At 40.9% G+C, this 22754-nt stretch overlaps 1 protein-coding gene across 2 annotated transcripts in view; it reads left to right on the top strand.

The window, feature by feature from the left end:
* The first annotated feature begins 408 nt into the window (after window positions 1-408).
* The window catches only part of LOC126480744 (serine/threonine-protein kinase tricornered), a 602474-nt gene continuing 580128 nt past the window's right edge, over window positions 409-22754 (top strand). Inside the window, exons 1-2 of one of the 2 annotated variants that reach the window (XM_050104023.1) lie at window positions 411-783; window positions 3275-3314. In XM_050104023.1, coding sequence (XP_049959980.1) covers window positions 3313-3314 — 2 coding nt within the window. In that variant the 5' untranslated portion in view covers window positions 411-783; window positions 3275-3312. Of the gene's footprint in view, window positions 784-3274; window positions 3315-22754 lie in introns of both variants that reach the window. The other variant, XM_050104022.1, reaches the window with a different exon arrangement.

Genomic DNA, 22754 nt, shown 5'->3' with positions numbered 1-22754 from the left:
TGCATATATATTTTTAGCTATTTATTTGCATCGTACTACCATGACAAATCTTGTATCATTATAAGAACCCAGGATGAAAAAATAAGCATATAAACTAATTCATTCTGCCCATATTTTCTTTATTTGAAAGCTACTTGATCGCATTTGACGCCTGATTATTCAGTCGTTATGCAATTGCTCCAAATAAGATTCGATATGAAACAACAAAGACGCGAATAAGAAACCTGTCAAAGTCTCGGTACAGGTAAATGTTATTGCCTGTTTCTTCAGTTTTCGTGGCTTTGCCTGTACATGTACGCTATATAAAATCTTTTGAATAAAGTCTATAATCAGCCAGACAACATCACTTTCGTTAGTTGCGACAGCGAAAAGGAAGGTCGATTCTCTGCATAAAGCTTTGTTCTTTGAGAAGCTGTATAAATTAATTGAGAACTTTCCGTAACGCAACAGCTGTATCAGCTGTTTATCCGCCATTTAGTTCCATCGACTGAATAAACACCGAAATTCAGTCTGTACAAAGTATAGTAGATAAAAATAGAACAAAGGAATGCGCCTCGATGTTCTCGTAAGGCAGCGGAAACAAGTACGAAGTATTCATATTGCGTCTGTGGCGGATTGGTGTAGTTTGTATATAAATTTCAAAGGTAGTAGTAGGGTATCAGATGGAGGTTAGTGTAATATTTGTGTGATTGTGCTTTGCATGTTTAGCGTGTATTTAGACCGATCTGGAGGAAAATCGAAAGGAAATCTGCAGTTTTTTCCTTGGAACACGAAAGGGATAAGGTAAATATTTATTTTTGCAATGTTTATGTAAACTGGAAAACTTGTGTTTATTGTAGTTAGGACAATAGCTCCAATTAGATCTTGTATTTGTTGCTTTGAAGCCTCAAATGAGTCAAGTAATACTTAATCGTGGTCGTATGTGTGTATATCCGAAGATGATAAAGAGTATTACTTGATTAACTGTCAAACCAATGTACTGCATCAGCTTAAAATCACAACCTCTCGTTTTGAAGTGCATTTACTTGCATAAACGTAAAGTGAACTGTCAGTGTGGAATGTTATCAACTCACGTCAGCACCAACACATTATTAACAGGGAATATCTGAGGCGTAAGAGCCGCCAATTGAGACGTTATGTACTTCAGATGTAATTTAGCGGTGTTTGTGAAGGGATGCCGCTGAGTCTTGTCAAACAACTAAAAGAAAATAGAGTTCTTTTCCCGTAGCAGAAGTATTGAGTTTGCAGAGGTGACTGCGCCTGAAAGCGGAATGGTGTTTGCACACACGGTTGTCACAGTTTTACAGTTTATTACTCACTGATAAGAAGACAGTTTGCATCTGTTATATGGTGACATACGTCAGCAAAGCAATTAGTATTTAGGTCTACTGTGTATCCTGTGATCTAGTTATAATTGTTTCTGAAAGTGAAATATCACATCCAGTGTCACACAACAACAGATGAACCTTGACAGTTGCTATGATTGCATGTTGTGAGACCTTATGCGTAATGACGTAAGTTTCCCAGCTTGTGTTAATACTGATGAAACTGCTAATGTGATCTCAAGGACAATATATGGCCGACACAATGATTTATGTTCTAATAGCTCAGCAGAATGTGGTAGATTGTGGATCCAAAGTTCTGGGGGTTCGATACCATGCCATTCCTGGGATCTTCATTAGTCGTGTGTCAATTTTGGGCATATTTGTTAATGTAGAAACTGCCAAGTTGCACAAAAATTCCAGAGTCCACGTTAAAATGTTCATTCCTCTACATCTTCCTGGGTATGCAAGTTCGGAGATAGAACAAAGACAGTGGAATTCCACATCCAGTAACACTGTTCCTAGTAAAGCACTCTGATGTTGAAACCAACTTTCAGGTTGATGATGGCTTTACCATTTTTACTTTGAGACCATTATGAGTATTTTACCGTCTTTATGTACGTGACACATAGTCAGTTGCTTGCAGACCATGTTTTTGCTGTTCAGTAATTAAATATTGATGGGGAAATTATTTCTAGAGATTCTGTATTTTAACAACATGTACAACATTTTTTTATAGCACAAAGAATTCATGATTTAGCTATGGATTCATTGTAGTGTTTTGTATGGGAGCTTTGAAGATACAGGCTAAATTTCCATGTGTAATTACTATATTACTTGTAGATCTATAATAGACTTCAGTTTGCCACGTGTGTATGTAATCTTCATGTAGGCCTACATAACACTGGTATCTGTAAGCTGTACTTTCCGTTACTTTTCTTTTAGTCTGTTGTTTCCTCAGTGTGTGATAACTGCTGCTATTGATAATCTCTACAGTTGCTAAAAAGTTCTTTGACGTGGTTTAACCACTGTAAAATTTTCAGATTTCACCAGAAAATGGTTTCGGTGTAAAACCGCTTAGGGAGTAAAATAAAGAACTTAAGAGTAACTGAATATTCATTAACTCAGTACACAGTTGTGGAGCTGCAGACCTCTTCAAACATAGGGAAACTATTAATTGACAGTATGCTGCAGGCTACGTACCTCGTGCATAGATCATTCTTGGTGTAACTTTTGCATACTGCAACTACTTTGTTACCACTTACATATTTTCATTGTTCATACAGTTTGTGGCATTCACATTTCTCATTTGTTATGATTTTATATAGTTTTCTTTGTACATATATCAATATCAATTTCACGCAGGTTTTCACTGTAATAAAACTGACAAATCTTGTAATGTTCAGAAAATTTTATTTTGAGGCATTTGTGATTATTTGAAAACTGCATTCTGTTTTTTAATCAGCCTGGAATTCTGAGATTTTCTTTTTCAAAACCGTGAAACTTCATTTGTGTTTGTTTCAAGAAGTAAGGGTAGAGGGAAAGAAAAATGTAGTGCATGTTACTCACTTAAAAGAGTGAGTAACATGTTCTTTCTTTATATGATTAAAATTATAAAGAAAATTATGTTTAGTTCAGAACATACATTAGCATTGAGTAACTGCTATTCCCTATAAAATCTTTCTTTTCTTTGTTTGTTCAAGAACATTGTGTTCCATATAAACGTTTGTACACTATGATATGCGATGCATCTTGCTTATGTAATAATGATCTTCTGACCTCTGTATTTTGCATCAATTTCCTCTCCATTTTCATATCCTTTGGTTATTCAGAAAGAGGGTACCACAGCACATAGTCAGTACTCGTTAAGGTGTAACTTCGTAAAATATACATCCTTTTTAGTCTACCTCTAAATGCTTCCACATGAAGACACTTATTTGCATCTTTTACAGAGTAGCAGCTGTCAGATTGCTGGATTCATGATAAAACTATGTAAGCTAAAGTGTGAAAAATTTATATTAGTGATTTAGATGTCTCTGGCTGCAGCGCGCACGAACAACAGTGATAACTGCTAAACTTGACTGCAAAGTCCACATGAGTGGGCAGAGCTTTATTGCTTGCTTCATAGTATGCATGTGGTTTTCCGACTTTGGCGTGAAGTTTCCTTTTACGAGCTACAGTCAGCACAAGCCCACCATTCTCTCAAGCGTAATTGTTCTGACTTGAAGCCATAAAATATTGATGAGTAAAAATAATACTATTGCTTTAAGCAGCGGTATTCATGTTGTTGGGTACTTAAATTTGTTACTAGACATTCCCTTTTTTTTGGTATGTCTGTTAGTGTGACTTTTCTTTAAAAAAAAGTTTCCTCGCTTTCAATTTCTGTTGAAATTGAACAATTTTCATTTGTGTAACTTTTCTATGGAAAGATTTAACGCACATTCAAATATAGCCTAATGTTCAATGTTGAGCATCCAGCCACCCCTCCTCACCCCCCAATAAAAAAAATTATTCAATCTTTGTTTTTGTGACAGGTTGGTCTGTAATGCAGCCCGAGGTCTGGGTTAGGTTGAAAGTTAACAATTCGGTTGCGAGTTGGTGAATCCAACAAATGTAGAAGCAGAAAATCTGGTTGACGTAACAAATTGACCAGTAGCAAAGGCTAATGCTTATGTCCGCGCCAGACTGCAAAATGTAAGGGGGGGGGGGGGAGTCCAATATGTAACTTTTACCCAGGTACACAAGCAATTCACTCACCTTATTAATTGTGGAAGAAGACTTTGTAGGCCTGTATCATACACATCATTCCATGGAATTCCGATTTTCTGAATTGTGTGTTTGCCTCCACTGTCAGTAAACAACAATACATAGAGCACCTGTTAGAGAAAGACAAAAGGACAGTATGAAATGGAAAAGTAACTTTAAAATGATTTGTCTTTTGGTTACTAGCCAGCACTGAATTTTCATTTGCCACAGTATGTTACACATGCAATTCATGTAACTGCATGGTTTCACCAGAGTACTAACAGAAACATTGTTGCCCCAAGAGAAAATACACCTTTTTAAAAGTATAGAAAAGTTTTACACAGACAGTTGACTGTAGCTTGAATGTATTTGAAATGAACAAAACTTGTTATTTGGTTGTTTGGGGGAAGAGACCAAACAGCGAGGTTATCGTTCTCATAGGATTGGGGAAGGAAGTCGGCCGTGCCCTTTCAAAGGAACCATCCCGGCATTTGCCTGGAGAGATTTAGGGAAATCACGGAAAACCTAAATCAGGATGGCCAGACATGGGATTGAACTATCGTCCTTTTGAATCGTTTTATTATCTACCAGTTTTGCTCATTTTTCAGGGATATTTCATCATTAGACTAAATGACGATATAGGAAATTCCACGGTTACAAAAACAATTAAAATGTTTTTGTTATCATAGAAATTTTCTATGTAAACTGTTGGTGCAGTAATGAAGTATGCCTGCCAAATTGTTTTATGACTGTGACTAGTGGCTCATGGGGATTCTTATTTAAACAGTAGCTTTTGGTGGTTCATAATCGCGTTTTTCAAGAATAGGAATCTGTTAGTTGAAAACAAAGTTTTTATTGACACAAAGTGCTATTTGGAAATGCAGAAAGAATGTGTGTGTGAAGTTAAATGTTCTTATAGTGATCAAATGTTGTACTAAAAACATGGCATCAATGAAGATGAAAAAGAAGTTCTGAGAACAGGAGCACTACGGATGAATTGGCTGATAGTACTCAATGCAGGAGAATACATACAGCACACAGCAGTTTAATTCTTCCTATCTATGTGCCAAATTGTTCTCAGATATTTATGGCACTTTCCGGAAATAAATAAATTAATTAATTCTGTCCTCTTAGTTTTTTATGTAAAAGTCTGTGATACTTCTTTATTTGTGTGACTGAGTCCTCATATTCTTTCTGTCACCTCTTCTGCTCCTGCCGCTTCAATGAGAGAACTTGTAGTTAGTTCCCTCTGCTTTAAATTAGACACTCCACTGTATTATTTGCTAAAGTAAGAAATAAAGTTCTGCAAAATGTAGGGTTGAAGTTTTATATTTGTTGAGAAACGGCAACTAATTTGCAGTAAAGGCAAAAATGCACCACGCTCTTCATAAGCATATATTTTATTGCTTTTTGTCTGTGCTGTACAGCAATCCACTTTTGTTGCTCGCTGTTTCCTGTCTCTCACTGAGGCACATTACTGCATGCTGCAGTTAAACAAGAAGGAATGTTTCCTTTATTTTATAATGACTTAATTTGTGACATATGTTTTATCAATATGGTATTGTGAATTGACATTTTTTGCCATTCACAATATTAACAGTAGCAGTTTTGCAGTATTGCTGCTTTCTCAATAGACTCTAGATAACTTTTGTAGGATCAAAAGTGAAAACAGCATCAAATTAGATTATAGATTGTAAGGCATATAAATTAAGGATATTATGACTCAAGATTTGTTAGTTCATTTGCATGTGTTTTCCTATGTGGAGGCATTTACTTACAATTTTAGTGTGGATTTTATTGATTTATCTTAATTCTGCTCATGTAAAACATTCCCACTTTAATGTGCATGCAAAATAGTGCATGGTTAGTTAATTAAACCCTATATTCTACTGTTGGTGTTACTAGATGTAGTTGATTGATATTAGGAAAGACCAGCAGATAATGCTCTCCTTTGCACAGATTGACAGAATAAGAGAAACAGATAAAATTTTAAATTTAATCACTGTGATTATCTGTTGCATTTTGCAACAGGGCAGTTCTTAAGCTGACAGATCTGATGGTATGAAGAAAATACCTTTTTGCGGGAAATACGGAAGCGTCCGATCCCACCCGTCTGCTTTGACCCGTGACATCACAAATATGGCGGAAACAAAAACAAACACACACACTTTCCACAAGAAGCCTAATGACACTAACGGGACAAGCGCGGGAAATGGGGTGTTTTGGGTGGTGGGCAAACTAAATATAAACAAATTTAGACGCCTTGTGTAGCTACAACGTGTAAGTGAAGACAGCCATGCATGAATACCCACCCACCTCCCCAGGGGTCGTATCCCCTGCAACCCATAGAAGATAAAGATGCTTCAGTAGCTGATTAGTGTCTTTTGTCGTTTTAAAAAAAATCTCACGGATAGAACGAACAGATCAGAAAGATAAATATAATAAACTAAAACAGAAATTCGAGGAAACAGATAATTAAGTGTTTTTAAATTTTAAAAATATCTCACGAGATAGAACGAACAGATCAGAAAAGTAAATAAAATAAGATAAAACAGAACTGGAGACAGCCACACTCAAACCAAACTCCGCGCCGTCATGACGTCACACACGACAACACCCTTACGTCACGGGTCAAAGCCGACGCGTGGGATCGGACGCTTCTGTCGACCCTTTTTGCGTATACTTCGTGAATGTTTTTTATTGGAGAGCCATTTACTTGCTCTATTTACAGTATTGAGCTCAGTTGAGTTCTTTTTTTCAAACATTTCTATGTCATGTGTATAACAGGTGTGATGATGAGTCAGCAATTGCAAGTTGTGCTGCCTGTGAAGTATGAAACATAAAACAGTTTCTGCCAACAGTTAATGCTAGTCATTGTTGCTTGTTTCAGTTCACTGATATGATGTGTTTTGTTAAATAATGAGTGGCTGTGTGTTAGAAAAATTCTGCAGGCCACTGCATACAGTCCAGACCTAGCATCATCAATGTTGCCATAAAATAGATTGTTATATAGCTCATATTTTCAGAATGTGCTGAATCAGGATGTGGCAGTCATAAACAGTGGATGTGTCTTTGACAGAAGTCTAGCCTAACCAGCCTGATCAACATTTTGTCATTGAACAAACTACACGAAAATTTCATTACTGGCAAAACATTACTTACTACAAAAGGTGTCAAAATGTAGTTACTTTTTCTGTTCAGATTCTTTTGATACTTGTTAAACTGTCATTAATATAACAGAACAGAAAAGTGTTAGATAAGTTTGAAAATTTAATATTCCATTAGCTCTGATAGTTCAATTAATTCATTATATTAGTTTTCAGCCACCAATGTAACTTAACTCTAGACAGTATACAGTTTCTGTGGAAAGTGTTAGGTTGCACTGAGCTTCAGAGCCCACATCAAACCATAATTCCACAATAATTCACAGGAGGAGGAAAAATGTTTTCACAGTGTATCTTCCAAATTATTTAATCTATATCCTGTGAAAACTTGCTCTCCTCAAGTGAGGATATTGTTGTGTAAAAAGCAGAAATTTTTTGTATCAGCATATTTGCTCCAAAGGATGCCCTGTATTTAGAAGGCATGTTTACTGTGGTTAGAATTGCAGTTGCTCATCGGTCCATATTGTACACATACACGTAACTTTTATATTGTGTGGCACCTTCTTGATATTTAATGTCTTCTGAGATGCACTGTACCACACATTTTAATTATCTATTTGAAATGACTGGTGCTGTAGTTTCGAAACTTGCGTAATCGAGTGAATATCCTCGGTAGGCTATGACAGACTGGTCATGTGATGTGATCTTAACAGAAATGTTGCTCTTGGCATTCCCATCATGTATTTAAAGGAACTTAATGATTGTCCCACAACCATATGGGCTTTACATGTAGTAGTTCTGCATAATCAGTTGTATGTTCCAGTCAGTCAAATTTTGAAAGCAACTTCAGTTCATCATTGGGCTACTGATGGAGGATACCAGAGACTTAATTCCTTATATTGCAGCCCAAAATACATAAGGCAGACAAAGTTGTGTATTTAGTATTGTTAGAGATGAAATGGCTTACCTGTTTGGCAACTGCTATAATGCCCATTTCAGATCACTTTTTGCCATAAGGAAACTGTTCTACAGGCATTGGATGAAAACTAGGTACTGAGTATGGTGTGAGCTGACTCGGCGGTTGTGTCGCAGCTTAACACAAACCAGGCTGCATACTGCCACTAACAAAGTAATGTTTGCAAACAAAGACAGCTGTCAAGTCAGTAACACAAAACGCAATAGAGAGTGAACGTCATGACTTCAGGTAACCTGAGTGCAAACCGGTACGAATGAACAAAGATAGAATTGCTGTAATTAGCAGCAGTCAGTGGCGCAGAGTTGGAATTCAACTGTCTCAATGCTACATGCTTCCTATGACTACTGGAGTCAAAATGGCCCTTTGTACCAAACAAATGTTATGATAACCATTCCCTGAATCTGTCGCATACGGATAGAGTTGGAGTTTATTAAATGGACTGTCAATGAGAAAGTAAGCCCTGACTTTCCTTACTCTTGCATTGGCACAATCAGTGTTCTATTTATATGATTGGATTACTTTGAAAAGGGGCTGTCTTTTTAATGGGTACACATCGCATGGAGTATTGGAAATCAGGAAATGATAGTGCAGTGTTCTCCAAGCTGAAAAGTACCCTGTAAGATTTAAAAGGTGGATTATTGGATTTAGGTGTTCAGTGCGTATAGATTTTGATGATGTTGCATTACAAAATGAGTTTCACTTTTTGGGAAAAAATATTTACTCTTGGCTATAACAATTTGACGTCATTGTATTTATAAAGCTAAGCAGCATAGGTTTATATTCATCACAGTGCAGGAAATTGAGAAACAATTAGTGAGACCTGAAAATACAATGATCAGTTGTTCATCAGGCACATCGAATGTCTCTGCTGTGTTAATTGAATTAGATATGTAGAGTGAACAGTAATGTGAAACATCAGGAAAAACTGGTCAGAAATTCTGAATGCATAAGTTAATGAATATGTAACCACTGAAAAGGTTTGAGTCATGCTTTTATGTAAGTTTTCATTTGTTACAACATATAAATTCCCTTCTTTGATAAGAAGAAATTTTCAAGGCTTCAATATCAACTTAGGCAATGCCTTAATCATCTGTGGCTGGATAGCAAAGTCATTAAGAGCTTTTCCAGCAAAAAGCAGGTTTCAGCTTTGAATTTGGGCTTAACACGGGGGGGTGGGACAAAATACTGAAACACCGCGAAAATTCCGTGCTTGATCATAAAATCTGTTGTTAACCGCAGCTGTGCAATGCCCCCAATGTATTGTAAGAGTCAGCAGTGGTCAAAACAGTGTTCTACGTATTTGAGAGTGCATTATGCTGGAGCTAAGTAAATTCGAACAAGGGCAAAGTTTTGGTGTTCTTATGGTAGGTGCTTCCGTAACCATGGTAGCTGGGAGATCTGTGTTGATCCGAGAGGAGTGGAGGCTGTTTTGAACTGGTTTGTTGGTTTAGAGTTTAACCTCCGTTAGAGGACAATCATAAGAGACGAAGCACTAGCTCTGACGGGGGAAGGGAACGATCTCCATCTACAGTTGCTACCCTCCGCATCCCCCCCCCCCCCCCCCCAACCCTCCACCCTCAGTACCATAATGATTCCTTGGTGCTTCAGGGTGGGTCCTATCTACCAACCTTTATATATAACGTTCTATGTTGTGGTATAAATTCCTTTTCTCCTCAGTACCTCCTCTTAACTTACCCGATGTACATATGTAATTTGCTTTCTTCCATAGAACCACAATTCGTCCATGTTTTACTTCCGTACATGGCCAAACTCCAGACAAAGGCCTTCAGAATAGACTTCTTAACACCCAAGTTTATATTCGATGTTAACAAATTTCTAATTTCTAGAAATTCTTTTCTTTCTGTTGTCAGTTCGCATTTTATGTCACCGAGTGTGGTGGTGCAGTGGTTAGCACACTGGACTCGCATTCGGGAGGACGACGGTTCAAACCCGCGTCCGGCCATCCTGATACAGGTTTTCCGTGATTTCCCTAAATCGCGTCAGGCAAATACCAGGGTGATTCCTTTGAAAGGGCACGGCCGACTTCCTTCCCCATCCGGCCCTAATCCGTGCTTGCGCTCCGTCTCTAATTAGTTCGTTGTCGATGGGACGTTAAACACCACTTTCCTCCTCCATTTTACATCCTCCCGCAAATAGAAAACCTATTTACTACTTGAAGTGTCCCATTTCCTAATCTAATTCTCGCGACGCAGCCAGATTCAATTGGACTTCATTTCATTACCCTCCTTATGCTTTTGTTGTTCATCTTGTAACCACCTTACAATACGCTATCCATTCCGCACAACTGCACTCCGAAGTCTTTTCCGTCTCTGACAGATTCGCAATATATAAAACGAAGCTCAATCTTTTGCCCTGCTGGCTCAATGTATGAGATTGAAATGTCCGCTCCGATTGTGATATTTTCCAAAAAAATTTATCGTAATGCCGAGATCGCTATTTCAGGAGCACAGAAAAATTCTTCCTTCATCTGAGATAACACTCCGCCGCTAATAACCTAGATCGCGATGACATTCAGACTTTTAATTTGCCTACTAAATTATTTTTCTTGTGGATTGAGATCGTCGGAAAAAGTTCCCAGATTCAACGCTTTTGTTCTGATTCTGCCACACGATCGATTTTCATCTCGCAGAGATAACGAGGTGAAATATGGAGGAAGTGATATATTAGAAATTTACCAGAGATCTTGTGCCTTTTCGTCTCCGGTGATCATCTGATGTAATGCCCCAATGACCGCATGAACCACGTGCCTACGAACAGATAGGCTGGTGTTTGGATACATATAACGATATCTGATGTGCTTTCTATATACTCGAGCAGCGACAAAACACCTTAGACAATTAATAACAGTTGCTATGAAAAATAAGGGTACCTAATGTGTCCGAAGAGAAATATTAATTTTGTTATAGACAATGGAATAAAGAAGTGAACGGATTTTAGCAAATATAAGGCTTCGACAAGGCGTAGCTTATCACCCAATCTTTCTGATGAGCAGGTCCAGAATTAAGTTCTCAAACAATCTGTGGAAAGATTTTTTTAATGTGCGGACGATCAAATAATTAGTCAAGTGAGTAAGACGTTACAAAAATCCATGTGTCTTTTAAATAATTTTTGTATAAAAATTTTAAAGACCTGTTTAATAAAACGAAAATTATGGCTTTTGGAGGAAAAGGCGGATCAAAAATTGTTGAAAAACAATACTGTAGGAAAAAATACGTTAAACATGTTTGTAGTAAAAGTTTTTATTATGACAAAGACATGAAGCAAAAAGTTAGCAAATTTCGGGCCGTATGTGGGAAAGTCCAAAGACCTTTAAAACAAAAATGAAATGTTATGAAGTAGGGGCCTCCCCACGTTGCTTTATGGCCGTGAAACTTGGGTGCTGAATCAAAAGCAACAGAGGAAAATACGATCAGCAGAAATGATCGGGAATGTTAAAGAACGTATGAGGATGGAGAGGATACAATACGAATGTTCTAGGATAGAATTAAGTTTAGAATCAGCACATAATAAAATATTAAATACTAGCTGCAATTGATCTGATCACTTCCAAGGAATGGAAAACACCAGACTTGACAAATCAGCCGAGGGGACAAAGAGACAGAGGATGGCCCAGAGCACGCCGGAGAGAATTGTGAAACTGGAACGGCCAGATTGCATAATCCATGAAGCGAAGAAGCAGAAAACCTGCGAAATACTCGCTCAAAACGACATTTGGAATTCTTCGAGACCCTTCTGAAACGGGAATCAGGAAAAGGTCTGAATGCGTGGGGGGGGGGGGGGGGGGGGGGGGGGGGGGGGGGGGGGGGGGGGGGGGGGGGGGGGGGAGGAGGAGAGTGGGGGGTAGAGCTGTTTATTCTCTTGAAATATGTTATGTTTTGTACTTAAAACTGTCCGCCGTTTTTCAGAGGGTGTCAAATAATTTCGTGATAAAAACCTTAATGTTTCGACAATTTCCAAAAACTGTGCACATCCTACAAAACAGCACCCATAACCTTAACATGTTTCGTGTGTTGGTGACAATCAGCAGCAAATATTCCAGCCATAGTCCATCCGCGGTTGTTATTTCGACATCGGAAAGTCGACTGATAGTTAGCAAATTTACGGACGTTACATTCGTATCACGGCGTGCATTTCGTGGGCACTATCTGATGAGATGCGTACATCGTCAAGTTATGAGCAGAACATCAATCAGCAATCTTCCATATCACCGCCGTCAAGATATATCAGTTGGATGATCAGCGTAGTTATGTTGCATTGGTCATATTTTTAACAACTGACTGCGTTCTGCATCTTGTCCGTAGGATCGCAAATAACATAAACCTTCTCTGGGAAAACGGCCATTTACAAAACCGGATTTTCTGTTTAATCTTAATTTACAACTGAAGTTGATAAATATAAACCACATTCATACTATCTTCCCCTAAATTCATTTATTGGGTGGGCCAAGTGTTCTGTGTGATCTTAGTACCATATCGAATACATGTATCCTGAAATAAGAACTTTTTTGCTGTTAGTAGTCTCATTGTACACCTCCAAATTGGGTTTGATCGTTTAGGTCAGTCACTGCACAGAACTGCACTCGAGGCCATAAAATTAAAACACCATGAAGGCCGGATGTAACAAACGTCCAAATAAGGAAGATTTTTATGTAATAATATAGAGTGCATTATGGAGACTGTTGGCTATGATTCCACTGCAAATGAGTGGCGCTTGTTTACAGATTCTAAGAAAGTTAGTAGTTCTTCTCCGCAATTGGATTGAATTCCTTTCGCTTCTGATTGCCCATGAAACTAATCCAATGGAGACATATATGAAAGTTACACTCTTTTTCTCAGTTGTCCCGTATGAGAAACGCAAATGGCATATATGTGGAGCTTTCAAAATGACACTAATATTTCTGGCATGCAGCTCGGATACACAAGATACTACTGGTTTCCATGCGAGTTGGACTGCAGAGACAGAAAAAAAACGCTATAATGGAAAAAATGACCTGCGCAAAATGAACTACTGCCTGGATAGAACCCAATGTTGATACCAAAACTGCTACACATTGAACAGAGTCCTGTCAAAAACTTTGTGAAAGTCATGCACAAAGTCGTTGCTAGGGAAGTCTCCGAGGATCAGCGAAGAAAAAATCAAGGTAGGAATATTTGTAGAACGGCAAATTAGATAATTAAACGATGACAAGCATTTCCTTTACTGTCACGCCTTTTAACATTTCTGGAACAACTTAGTATTCAGTTTAACTTTGTTGTTCGAAAATTGTACTTAGGGGGAATAAAGTTAGGACCCAGTTTAGGTTGAAGACCTCTGGACTGTATTTTTCAATTCACGTGGCGCAACAGACCATTATGGTTGACTAGAAGTGTTTCATAATTCCGTAGATGTTAATTGTCAGTGATACTGTTCCGTAGTTTGTTACCTAATCTTAACTATCATAAGAGTAAATAGAACACTGTTCCTCCACCATCCCTCCTCTTTTCCCACCTCTTGTGCCTCTCTTTCTTCCTTTCACCCCCGCCCCCTCTCATACCACCAACCAGTAATAACATCTTGTTGCAAGTGTGTGGCATGCTCATTCCTGAGGTGAATACTGAATGTTGTAGGGCATTTCGGGTATTCTATTCATATTTATATTCAATTTTTCATAGCACACGTGTACTTCATTTCGGTAACACCACGTTTATTTCGTTTGATTTTTTTTTTTTTTTTCCTTCCTCTCGACGTGCGTGATGTAGCTATACAATTGGTACTTGACTAAAAGAAGGAATCGGTTGATAGGATCCATTCTGAAACATCAAGGAAACACAAAGTTGGTATTTGAGGGGAAATGTAGAGGGAGACCACGAAATGAATACAAAAAGCAGTTTCTTAACAGGTGTACTTTCCAGAAGTTATTCGGAGCTAAGAGGCTTGCACAGGGTAGGATAACGTGGAGAGCAGCACCACCCAGTCGTCAAACTGAAGACCACAACAATATTTAAGTAGCTACAGTGTGTTTTGAAAAATGTTTAAGATTGTTTCCAAGTCTATACAGAATTGTGTTGGGTGTTTTGGTACTGACGACACTAGTTCCAAAGCTGAAATATTTTCTTTGCTGGAATAATGTATCTTCCGGGACCTGAGGACTTAATGAGTTTCGTAGTATTGATGACGCCGTTGCGACTAAATATCTATTATTAATGTTATAGTTTTCATTTGAGCTGTATATGCAAGCCGCCACTCCTTAGTAACAAATAGTAGCCATGAGAAGGTAGGCAAAGCGTCATGAGCGGTTGGTATCCGTCAAAGGAATAGTAACCTTTCACTGTTGAAGAGACTTTTTCCATTCCATCCCAGACTGCCCTAAAATTTTTCTTCAGTTCGCATTAAACAAACGTCTTGAATTTCAGATAAAGAGGCAATTATCAGAGATTTCACTCCGCTTCGAAAGTGAACTCGGCTTTTATTGAATGCTAGCCGCCCAAGCACAGCTCTCGGCGCTGGGTTAGCATTTATACCTTGGCTTGTTTGCACCTTACGCAGCGTTGGGAAGTGCGTTCGAAGTGATACAAGAGCGCTGTATTGCGTAAATACTTTTCGTCGTAATCGCTGGCTGCAGTTCCTGGAAAAGGTGGAATAACTTCTTTAGGAAATGCCTGAGCTAACAACGCCCTCCTACTGCCGTGTGCGTCGTCTGCCCCCCCCCCCCCCCCCACTCCACCCACTAGTACTCCCACTTCCCCATTTTCTCGTGAACTCCAAAATATCATTAATCATGTCGAAATAGACGACAGAGGGATAGAGAAACAATTAAAATTCCTCAAAAGAGGAAAGGCCGCTGGACCTGCTGGGATACCAGTTCGATTTTACACAGAGCACGCGAAGGAACTTGCCCCCTTCTTGCAGCGGTGTACCGTAGGTCTCTAGAAGAGCGTAGCGTTCCAAAGGATTGGAAAAAGGCACAGGTCATCCCCGTTTTCAAGAAGGGACGTCGGACAGATGTGCAGAACTGTAGACCTATATCTCTAACGTCGATCAGTTGTAGAATTTTGGAACACGTATTATGTTCGAGTGTAATAACTTTTCTGGAAACTAGAAATCTACTCTGTAGGAATCAGCATGGGTTTCGAAAAAGACGATCGTGTGAAACCCAGCTCGCGCTATTCGTCCACGAGACTCAGAGGGCCATAGATACGGGTTCACAGGTAGATGCCGTGTTTCTTGACTTCCGCAAGGCGTTCGATACAGTTCCCCACAGTCGTTTAATGAACAAAGTACGAGCATATGGACTATCAGACCAATTGTGTGATTGCATTGAAGAGTTCTAGGTAACAGAACGCAGCATGTCATTCTCAATGGAGAGAAGTCTTCCGAAGTGAGAGAGATTTCGGGTGTGCCGCAGGGGAGTGTCGTAGGACCGTTGCTATTCACAATATACATAAATGACCTTGTGGATGACATCGGAAGTTCACTGATGCTGTGGTATATCGAGAGGTTGTAACAATGGAAAATTGTACTAAAATGCAGGAGGATCTGCAGCGAATTGACGCATGGTGCAGGGAATAGTGATTGAATCTTAATGTAGACAAGTGTAATGTGCTGCGAATACATAGAAAGATAAATCCCTTATCATTTAACTACGAAATAGGTCAGCAACTGGAAGCAGTTAATTCCATAAATTATCTGGGAGTACGCATTAGGAGTGATTTAAAATGGAATGATCATATAATGTTGATCGTCGGTAAAGCAGATGCCAGACTGAGATTCATTGGAAGAATCCTAAGGAAATGCAGTCCGAAAACAAAGGAAGTAGGTTACAGAACGCTTGTTCGCCCACTGCTTGAATACTGCTCAGCAGTGCGGGATCCGTACCAGACTCGGTTGATAGAAGAGATAGAGAAGATCCAACGGAGAGCAGCGCGCTTCGTTACAGGATCATTTAGTAATCGCGAAAGCGTTACGGAGATGATAAACTCCAGTGGTAGACTCTGCAGGAGAGACGCTCAGTAGCTCGGTACGGGCTTTTGTTAAAGTTTCGAGAACATGCCTTCACCGAGGAGTCAAGCAGTATATTGCTCCCTCCTACGTATATCTCACGAAGAGACCATGAGGATAAAATCAGAGAGATTAGAGCCCACACAGAGGCATACCGACAATACTTCTTTCCACGAACAATACGAGACTGAAATAGAAGGGAGAACCGATAGAGGTACTCAATGTACCCTCCGCCACACACCGTCAGGTGGCTTGCGGAGTATGGATGTAGATGTAGATCATCATCATCATCATCATTGACTCACAAGTCGCCGACGTGGCGTCACCTAAAAAGGACTTGCAGTACGGCGGCCGAACTCCCCGAAATGGGGCCTCCCGGACAACAACGCCATACGATCATTTCCATTTTTTTGTATAAATATGCGAAAACGGAATAGTACTCCGCAGGGGCAGGCTGCATTCCCTGAACATAACACAAAAGTTACGAAGTAAAAGAAAGTCAACAGTCTTATGAATGGCAAGAGGCGATTATGAAAAAAAGTGCTCCTGTTCGGTCATCAGCGTGTGCTTAGAGACCCTTCTTACGAAACACTGTTAAGTTCCGCAAGCTGGAATCATTTCTGAACCCCTCTGTGGTGTTCGATCATGATCCTACTTGGAATTATTCGATAGTTGTGAAATTTCGCCGGTTTTACAACACATAGTAATGACCAGTATATGAGGTCTGTTCAAAAAAAATTCCAGAACATTTGTAATTTCGCGCCAGCGGTGTGTTGGACTGAAATGAAGTTGGCATCCCCGCACACCCTTGTGTTTAATATGTAACTGCCGGACGTTATATATATATATATATATATATATATATATAATCTGTTGGTGTTGTACTCCTGTTAGTGTTCTATGCTGTATAGAGTAGAACGTTCGACAAGGCAGAGATGGAGGAACAACGCGTCTGCGTTAAATTTTACGTGAAACTCAAAACTTTACAAACACACGCCAGATGATGGAGGAAACCTACTGTGATGAGTGGTTAAGTCGTACTCAGTGGTAGGATTGGTTCATACGGTTTAAAAATGGGCGAACGGCAGTTAAAGATGACCCTCGTTCAGGACGCCCTTCGACGTCTACCGAGGACGCTCATGTCAGGAACGTCAACGAAATTGTGCGTGCCAACCGAAGATTGATTATCCGAGAGAGTGCAGAAGAATGTAACATTTCAGTTGGATCATGTCGTGAAACACTGACACAGCACCTTGGAATGCGTCGTGTTGCCGCCAGGTTCGTCCCACGGTTCATGAGCCAAGACAGAAAGACCTTAACCTCGCAATCTGTGAAGAGCTTTTGGATCGCGCAAATGGAAACATGTTCCTTAGAAGAATCATAACTGGTGATGAGACATGGGTCTACGGTTATGATATTGAGACCAAGGTTCAGTCTTGACAGGGGGTTGGAAAAGATTCTCAAAGACCAAAAAAGGGTCGTCAAATGTCATAGCCATGCAGGTAGTTTTCTTTGGCTTGTGAAGGATTAGTTCGTCACGAATTCGTGCCACACAGACAAACTGTTAATCGATGGTACTATCGGGACGTGTTGCGATGCGTGCGAGAAAATGGAGAAGGAAATGGCCTAAAATGTGGCGAGGCAATTCACGGCTCTAGCATCACGATTAACGCACCAGCACATTCATACCTACTGGTGCGTGACTGTTGCACAAAAACGGGATCATTGTGCCGCCTCGTCCTCCGTATTATCCAGACCTGGCCGCTGCGGACTTAAGTTTTATTTCTAAAGCTGAAAACCCCTTTGAAAAGACGAAGATTTGCAACGACAGACGAGGTAAAAGAAAACTGGCAGGCGGCGCTTCGCGCCATCCAGCAAGGGGCTGGAAACGGCGTTGGGAGCGGTGTATCAGTTGTGGAGAAGAGTATTTCGGAGACCATGCACAATAAGTGAAAGGTAAACGCAGAAACGTTTTGTGGACGACGTTCCGGAATGTTTTCAACAGATCTCGTATACAGGGTGTTACAAAAAGGTACGGCCAAACTTTCAGGAAACATTCCTCACGCACAAAGAAAGAAAATATGTTATGTGGACATGTGTCCGGAAACGCTTACATTCCATTTTAGAGCTCATTTTATTACTTCTCTTCAAATCACATTAATCATGGAATGAAAACACACAGCAACAGAACGTACCAGCATGACTTCAAACACTTTGTTGCAGGAAATGTTCATAATGTCCTCCGTTAGCGAGGATACATGCATCCACCCTCCGTCGCGTGGAATCCCTGATGCGCTGATGCAGCCCTGGAGATTGGCGTATTGTATCACAGCCCTCCACAATACGAGCACGAAGAGAGTCTACATTTGGTACCGAGGTTGCGTAGACAAGAGCTTTCAAATGCCCCCATAAATGAAAGTCAAGAGGTTTGAGGTCAGGAGAACGTGGAGGCCATGGAATTGGTCCGCCTCTACCAATCCATCGGTCACCGAATCTGTTGTTGAGAAGCGTACGAACACTTCGACTGAAATGTGCAGGAGCTCCATCGTGCATGAACCACATGTTGTGTTGTTCTTGTAAAGGCACATGTTCTAGCAGCACAGGTAGAGTATCCCGTATGAAATCTTGATAACGTGCTCCATTGAGCGTAGGTGGAATAACGTGGGGCCCAATCAAGACATCACCAACAATGCCTGCCCAGACGTTCACAGAAAATCTGTGTTCATAACGTGATTGCTCAATTGCGCGCGGATTCTCGTCAGCCCACACATGTTGATTGTGAAAATTTACAATTTGACCACGTTGGAATGAAGCCTCATCCGTAAAGAGAACATTTGCACTGAAATGAGGATTGACACATTGTTGGATGAACCATTCGCAGAAGTGTACCCGTGGAGGCCAATCAGCTGCTGATAGTGCCTGCACACGCTGTACATGGTACGGAAACAACTGGTTCTCCTGTAGCACTCTCCATACAGTGACGTGGTCAACGTTACCTTGTACAGCAGCAACTTCTCTGACGCTGATATTAGGGTTATGGTCAACTGCACAAACAATTGCCTCGTCCATTGCAGGTGTCCTCGTCGTTCTAGGTCTTCCCCAGTCGCGAGTCATAGGCTCGAATGTTCCGTGCTCCCTAAGACGCCGATCAATTGCTTCGAACGTCTTCCTGTCGGGACACCTTCGTTCTGGAAATCTGTCTCGATATTAACGTACCGCGCCACGGCTATTGCCCCGTGCTAATCCATACATGAAATGGGCATCTGCCAACTCCGCATTTGTAAACATTGCACTGACTGCAAAACCACGTTCGTGATGAACACTGACCTACGTACTGAAGTGCTTGAAATGAAGCGTTTCCGGACACATGTCCACATAACATCTTTTCTTTATTTGTGTGTAAGGAATGTTTCCTGAAAGTTTGGCAGTACCTTCTTGTAACATCCTGTATGTAATTGTGGGGTCCAGGGTTAGATGGCCAAGACATCATACAGCAGGTCAACAAATGTAAAGCGGGCCGCTTCGATTCTCTTCACCCGACATTAGAAATGTTAATGTGTAGCGCTAGCTGGAATAGAAATACCGTTTCTTATTGCTTTAGTAAGCACAATACAGATGTGTTCCAGGAAGAACATTAGATCTACTTACAGTTTATTGTAAATGACATTAATGTTCACGGCGCTGTGGATTTTGGGAATTATTCTATTCGTAGGTCGTTTTTTGTTGTCTACATAAACAGTGAGATCGATCAACTGGATGACGGGAAGTATCCTGCTGCCTCCTCCACTCTGGGCAAAAACAGCCTAGCGCCTTTCCAAAAACGTACGCAACGTCTGTTGTCAGATACAGTGCCTGCCAAGGCTTACTGCAACAACCGCCTACGCTCAAGTGCTGCTGCCAACAACTGTTTACTTTCAGATGACGTTGCTGCTTATATTCTAGTACCTAGTGACGTCAGTCGCATGTCGTGAGACGTGGCATGTGTCGGTACTGCGAAGTGTTTAAAGGTTCAAATTAAGTATCATGTAAATTTATGTTGGTGGCTAATAATAGAGATAATTCAGTGCATCCTTTACAAATTGCCGGTTCCGGCGACTCTCAACAAACAAAACGACACAAAAGTAGTGTGTGAAATCGTATGGGATTTAATTGCTAAGGCCATCAGTCCCTAAGCTTACACACTACTTAACCTAAACTATCCTAAGGACACACACACACCCCATGCCCGAGGGAGGACTCGAACTTCCGCCGGGACCAGCCGCACAGTCCATGACTGCAGCGCCTAAGACCGCTCGGCTAATCCCACGCGGCCCGGCGACTCTCAGTTCTTCCATATGCACACATCAAAAAAAGTTTTGCATCACCTTGGTTCCGAGAGTTCTGGAACGACACATTGCATGTTGGTACCACCATACAGCGAGACCCACAGACGTGGTGGTCCAGATTGCTGTACACACCGGTACCTGTAATATCCAGTAGTACGTTACATGGCATTGTGTCTAAGGCGTTCAGCTTGACCAGGTTGCCTCAAAACACGTCTCCGACGATTGTCTGGCTGAAGACATATGTGACAGTCATCGGTATGGTGTCATGTTTGCAAAGATGGCCCTCGGCATGGACTTCTGCAGTGAAGTTGCGCATCCTTCAGCCAATTGCCCACAGTTTGAGTCGTAACACGACATCCTGTGGCTGCACGAAAAGCATTATTCGACATGGTGGCGTTGCTGTCAGGGTTCCTCGGAGCCATAATCCGTAGGTAAAACGATCTTCCACTGCAGTAGTAGCCCTTGGGCGGCCTGAACGAGGCATGTCATCGACAATTCCTGTCTCTCTGTATCTTCTCCATGTCCGAACAACATCACTTTGGTTCATTCCGAGAGGCCTGGACACTTCCATTGTTGAGAGCCCTTCCTGGCACAAAGTAACAATGCGGACGCGATCGAACACGGTATTGACCGTCTAGGCATGTTTGAACTACAGACAACACGAGCCGTGTACCTCCTTCCTGGTGGAACGACTGGAACTGATCGACTGTCGGACCCCCTCCGTCTAAAAGGCGCTGCTCATGCATGGTTGTGTACATCTTTGGGCGGGTTTACTGACATTCTGAATAGTGAAAGGGACTGTCTGATACAATATCCACAGTCAACGTCTATCTCCGGGAGTTCTGGGAACGGAGTGATTTAAAACTTTTTTTCGATATGTGTAAATAAAAATCTAAAGGTTCGTTTACTTAAAATTTTAAATCCCCGAAAGTTCTTCACCTATTACTCAAAATTGCATTCGAATACGCACATTTTCTAATGTGCCTCCTGGAGCGCCATCTGTTGAACGTGACAGCAACACACGCTGTCTCTGTAGGCCGTGTATAAAAAAATTTGTCTTGACTCATGATAACCCATTTCAAACCTCTGAGGATAGAAACTTTTAATTTGCGAAGGATGTTGATCGTGTACTGTAGGCATCGTTCAAGAAGGGATTTTTCGGAATTCCGCCCTAAGGGGATGAAATGGGGGGGGGGGGGTGAAAGGTTTTTTGAAAATACGTCTTTACTAAGGAAGTTTTGAAGCAAGAGTTACTAAAATTGGTATTCTGCTTCCCTGTTAGAAACGAAAAAAAGTGGTTCGGTGTTTTTGGAAATTAAAGCCGTAAGGGATGAACATTTTCATGAAAATATTTGTTGTATTAAATCGTTTTTAAAGCTAAATCTATGAAAACTGATACTTCGCTTCTCGGTTAGAAGTAAAGAAGTATATAAGACTCTATGGAAATAGCACCACAAGCACTCAAAAGGCAGCTACAAAAATCGCTTTTGGTCAGAAGTACGTTCGGAAAAGACCATGCTTCTATAGCCTTAATTTTCAGCGACTTGAGTTCGCTATCAGGGTTTCGTTGGCAATAACAATAAACACAGGCCGGCTGCTGTGGCCGAGCGGTTCTAGGCGCTTCAGTCCGGAACCGCGCTGCTGCTGCTACGGTCGCAGGTTCGAATCCTGCCTCGGGCATGGATGTGTGTGTGTGTCCTTAGGTTAGGTTTAAGTAGTTCTAAGTCACAGGGACTGATGACCTCAGATGTTAGGTCCCATAGTGCTTGGAGCCATTTGAACCATTTTGAACAATAAACAAGGCTCAAGGTCAGATAGAAGGCAGTAAGAGATCGACGGAGAGGGGGGCAGAGTAAATGGACATGGAGGAGGAGGAGGAGGAGGAGGTAGGGGGAGGGAGAGAGAGAGAGAGAGAGAGAGAGAGAGAGAGAGAGAGAGAGAGAGAGAGAGAGAGGGGGGGGGGGGAGGCTATGACATATATCCAGTTCCCATATGTATTTAGCGATTGCGAAGCATTGGCGGAGTCGCTAGTTTGCTGTAGTACACTGAGATCACAAGTCATCCGATACCTCCAAATATCGTGTCGGACTTCCTTTTGCCCGGCGTAGTGCTCCAGCTCGACATGTCATTGGAAGTCGCCTGCAGAAGTAATGATCCATGTTGCCTCTAACAGTTCACAATTGTGAAAATGTTCCCAGTGTAGAATTTTGTGCATGGACTGACCTTCCGATTATGTCCCGTAATTTTTTGATGGGATTCATGTTGGGTGATCTGGATGGCCAAA

The sequence above is a fragment of the Schistocerca serialis genome, chromosome 5 (assembly GCF_023864345.2).
Source record: "Schistocerca serialis cubense isolate TAMUIC-IGC-003099 chromosome 5, iqSchSeri2.2, whole genome shotgun sequence".
Taxonomy (NCBI): Eukaryota; Metazoa; Arthropoda; class Insecta; order Orthoptera; family Acrididae; genus Schistocerca; species Schistocerca serialis.
Note: the sequence above shows the minus strand (reverse complement) of the source record. Positions and strands in the feature narration are given on the sequence as shown.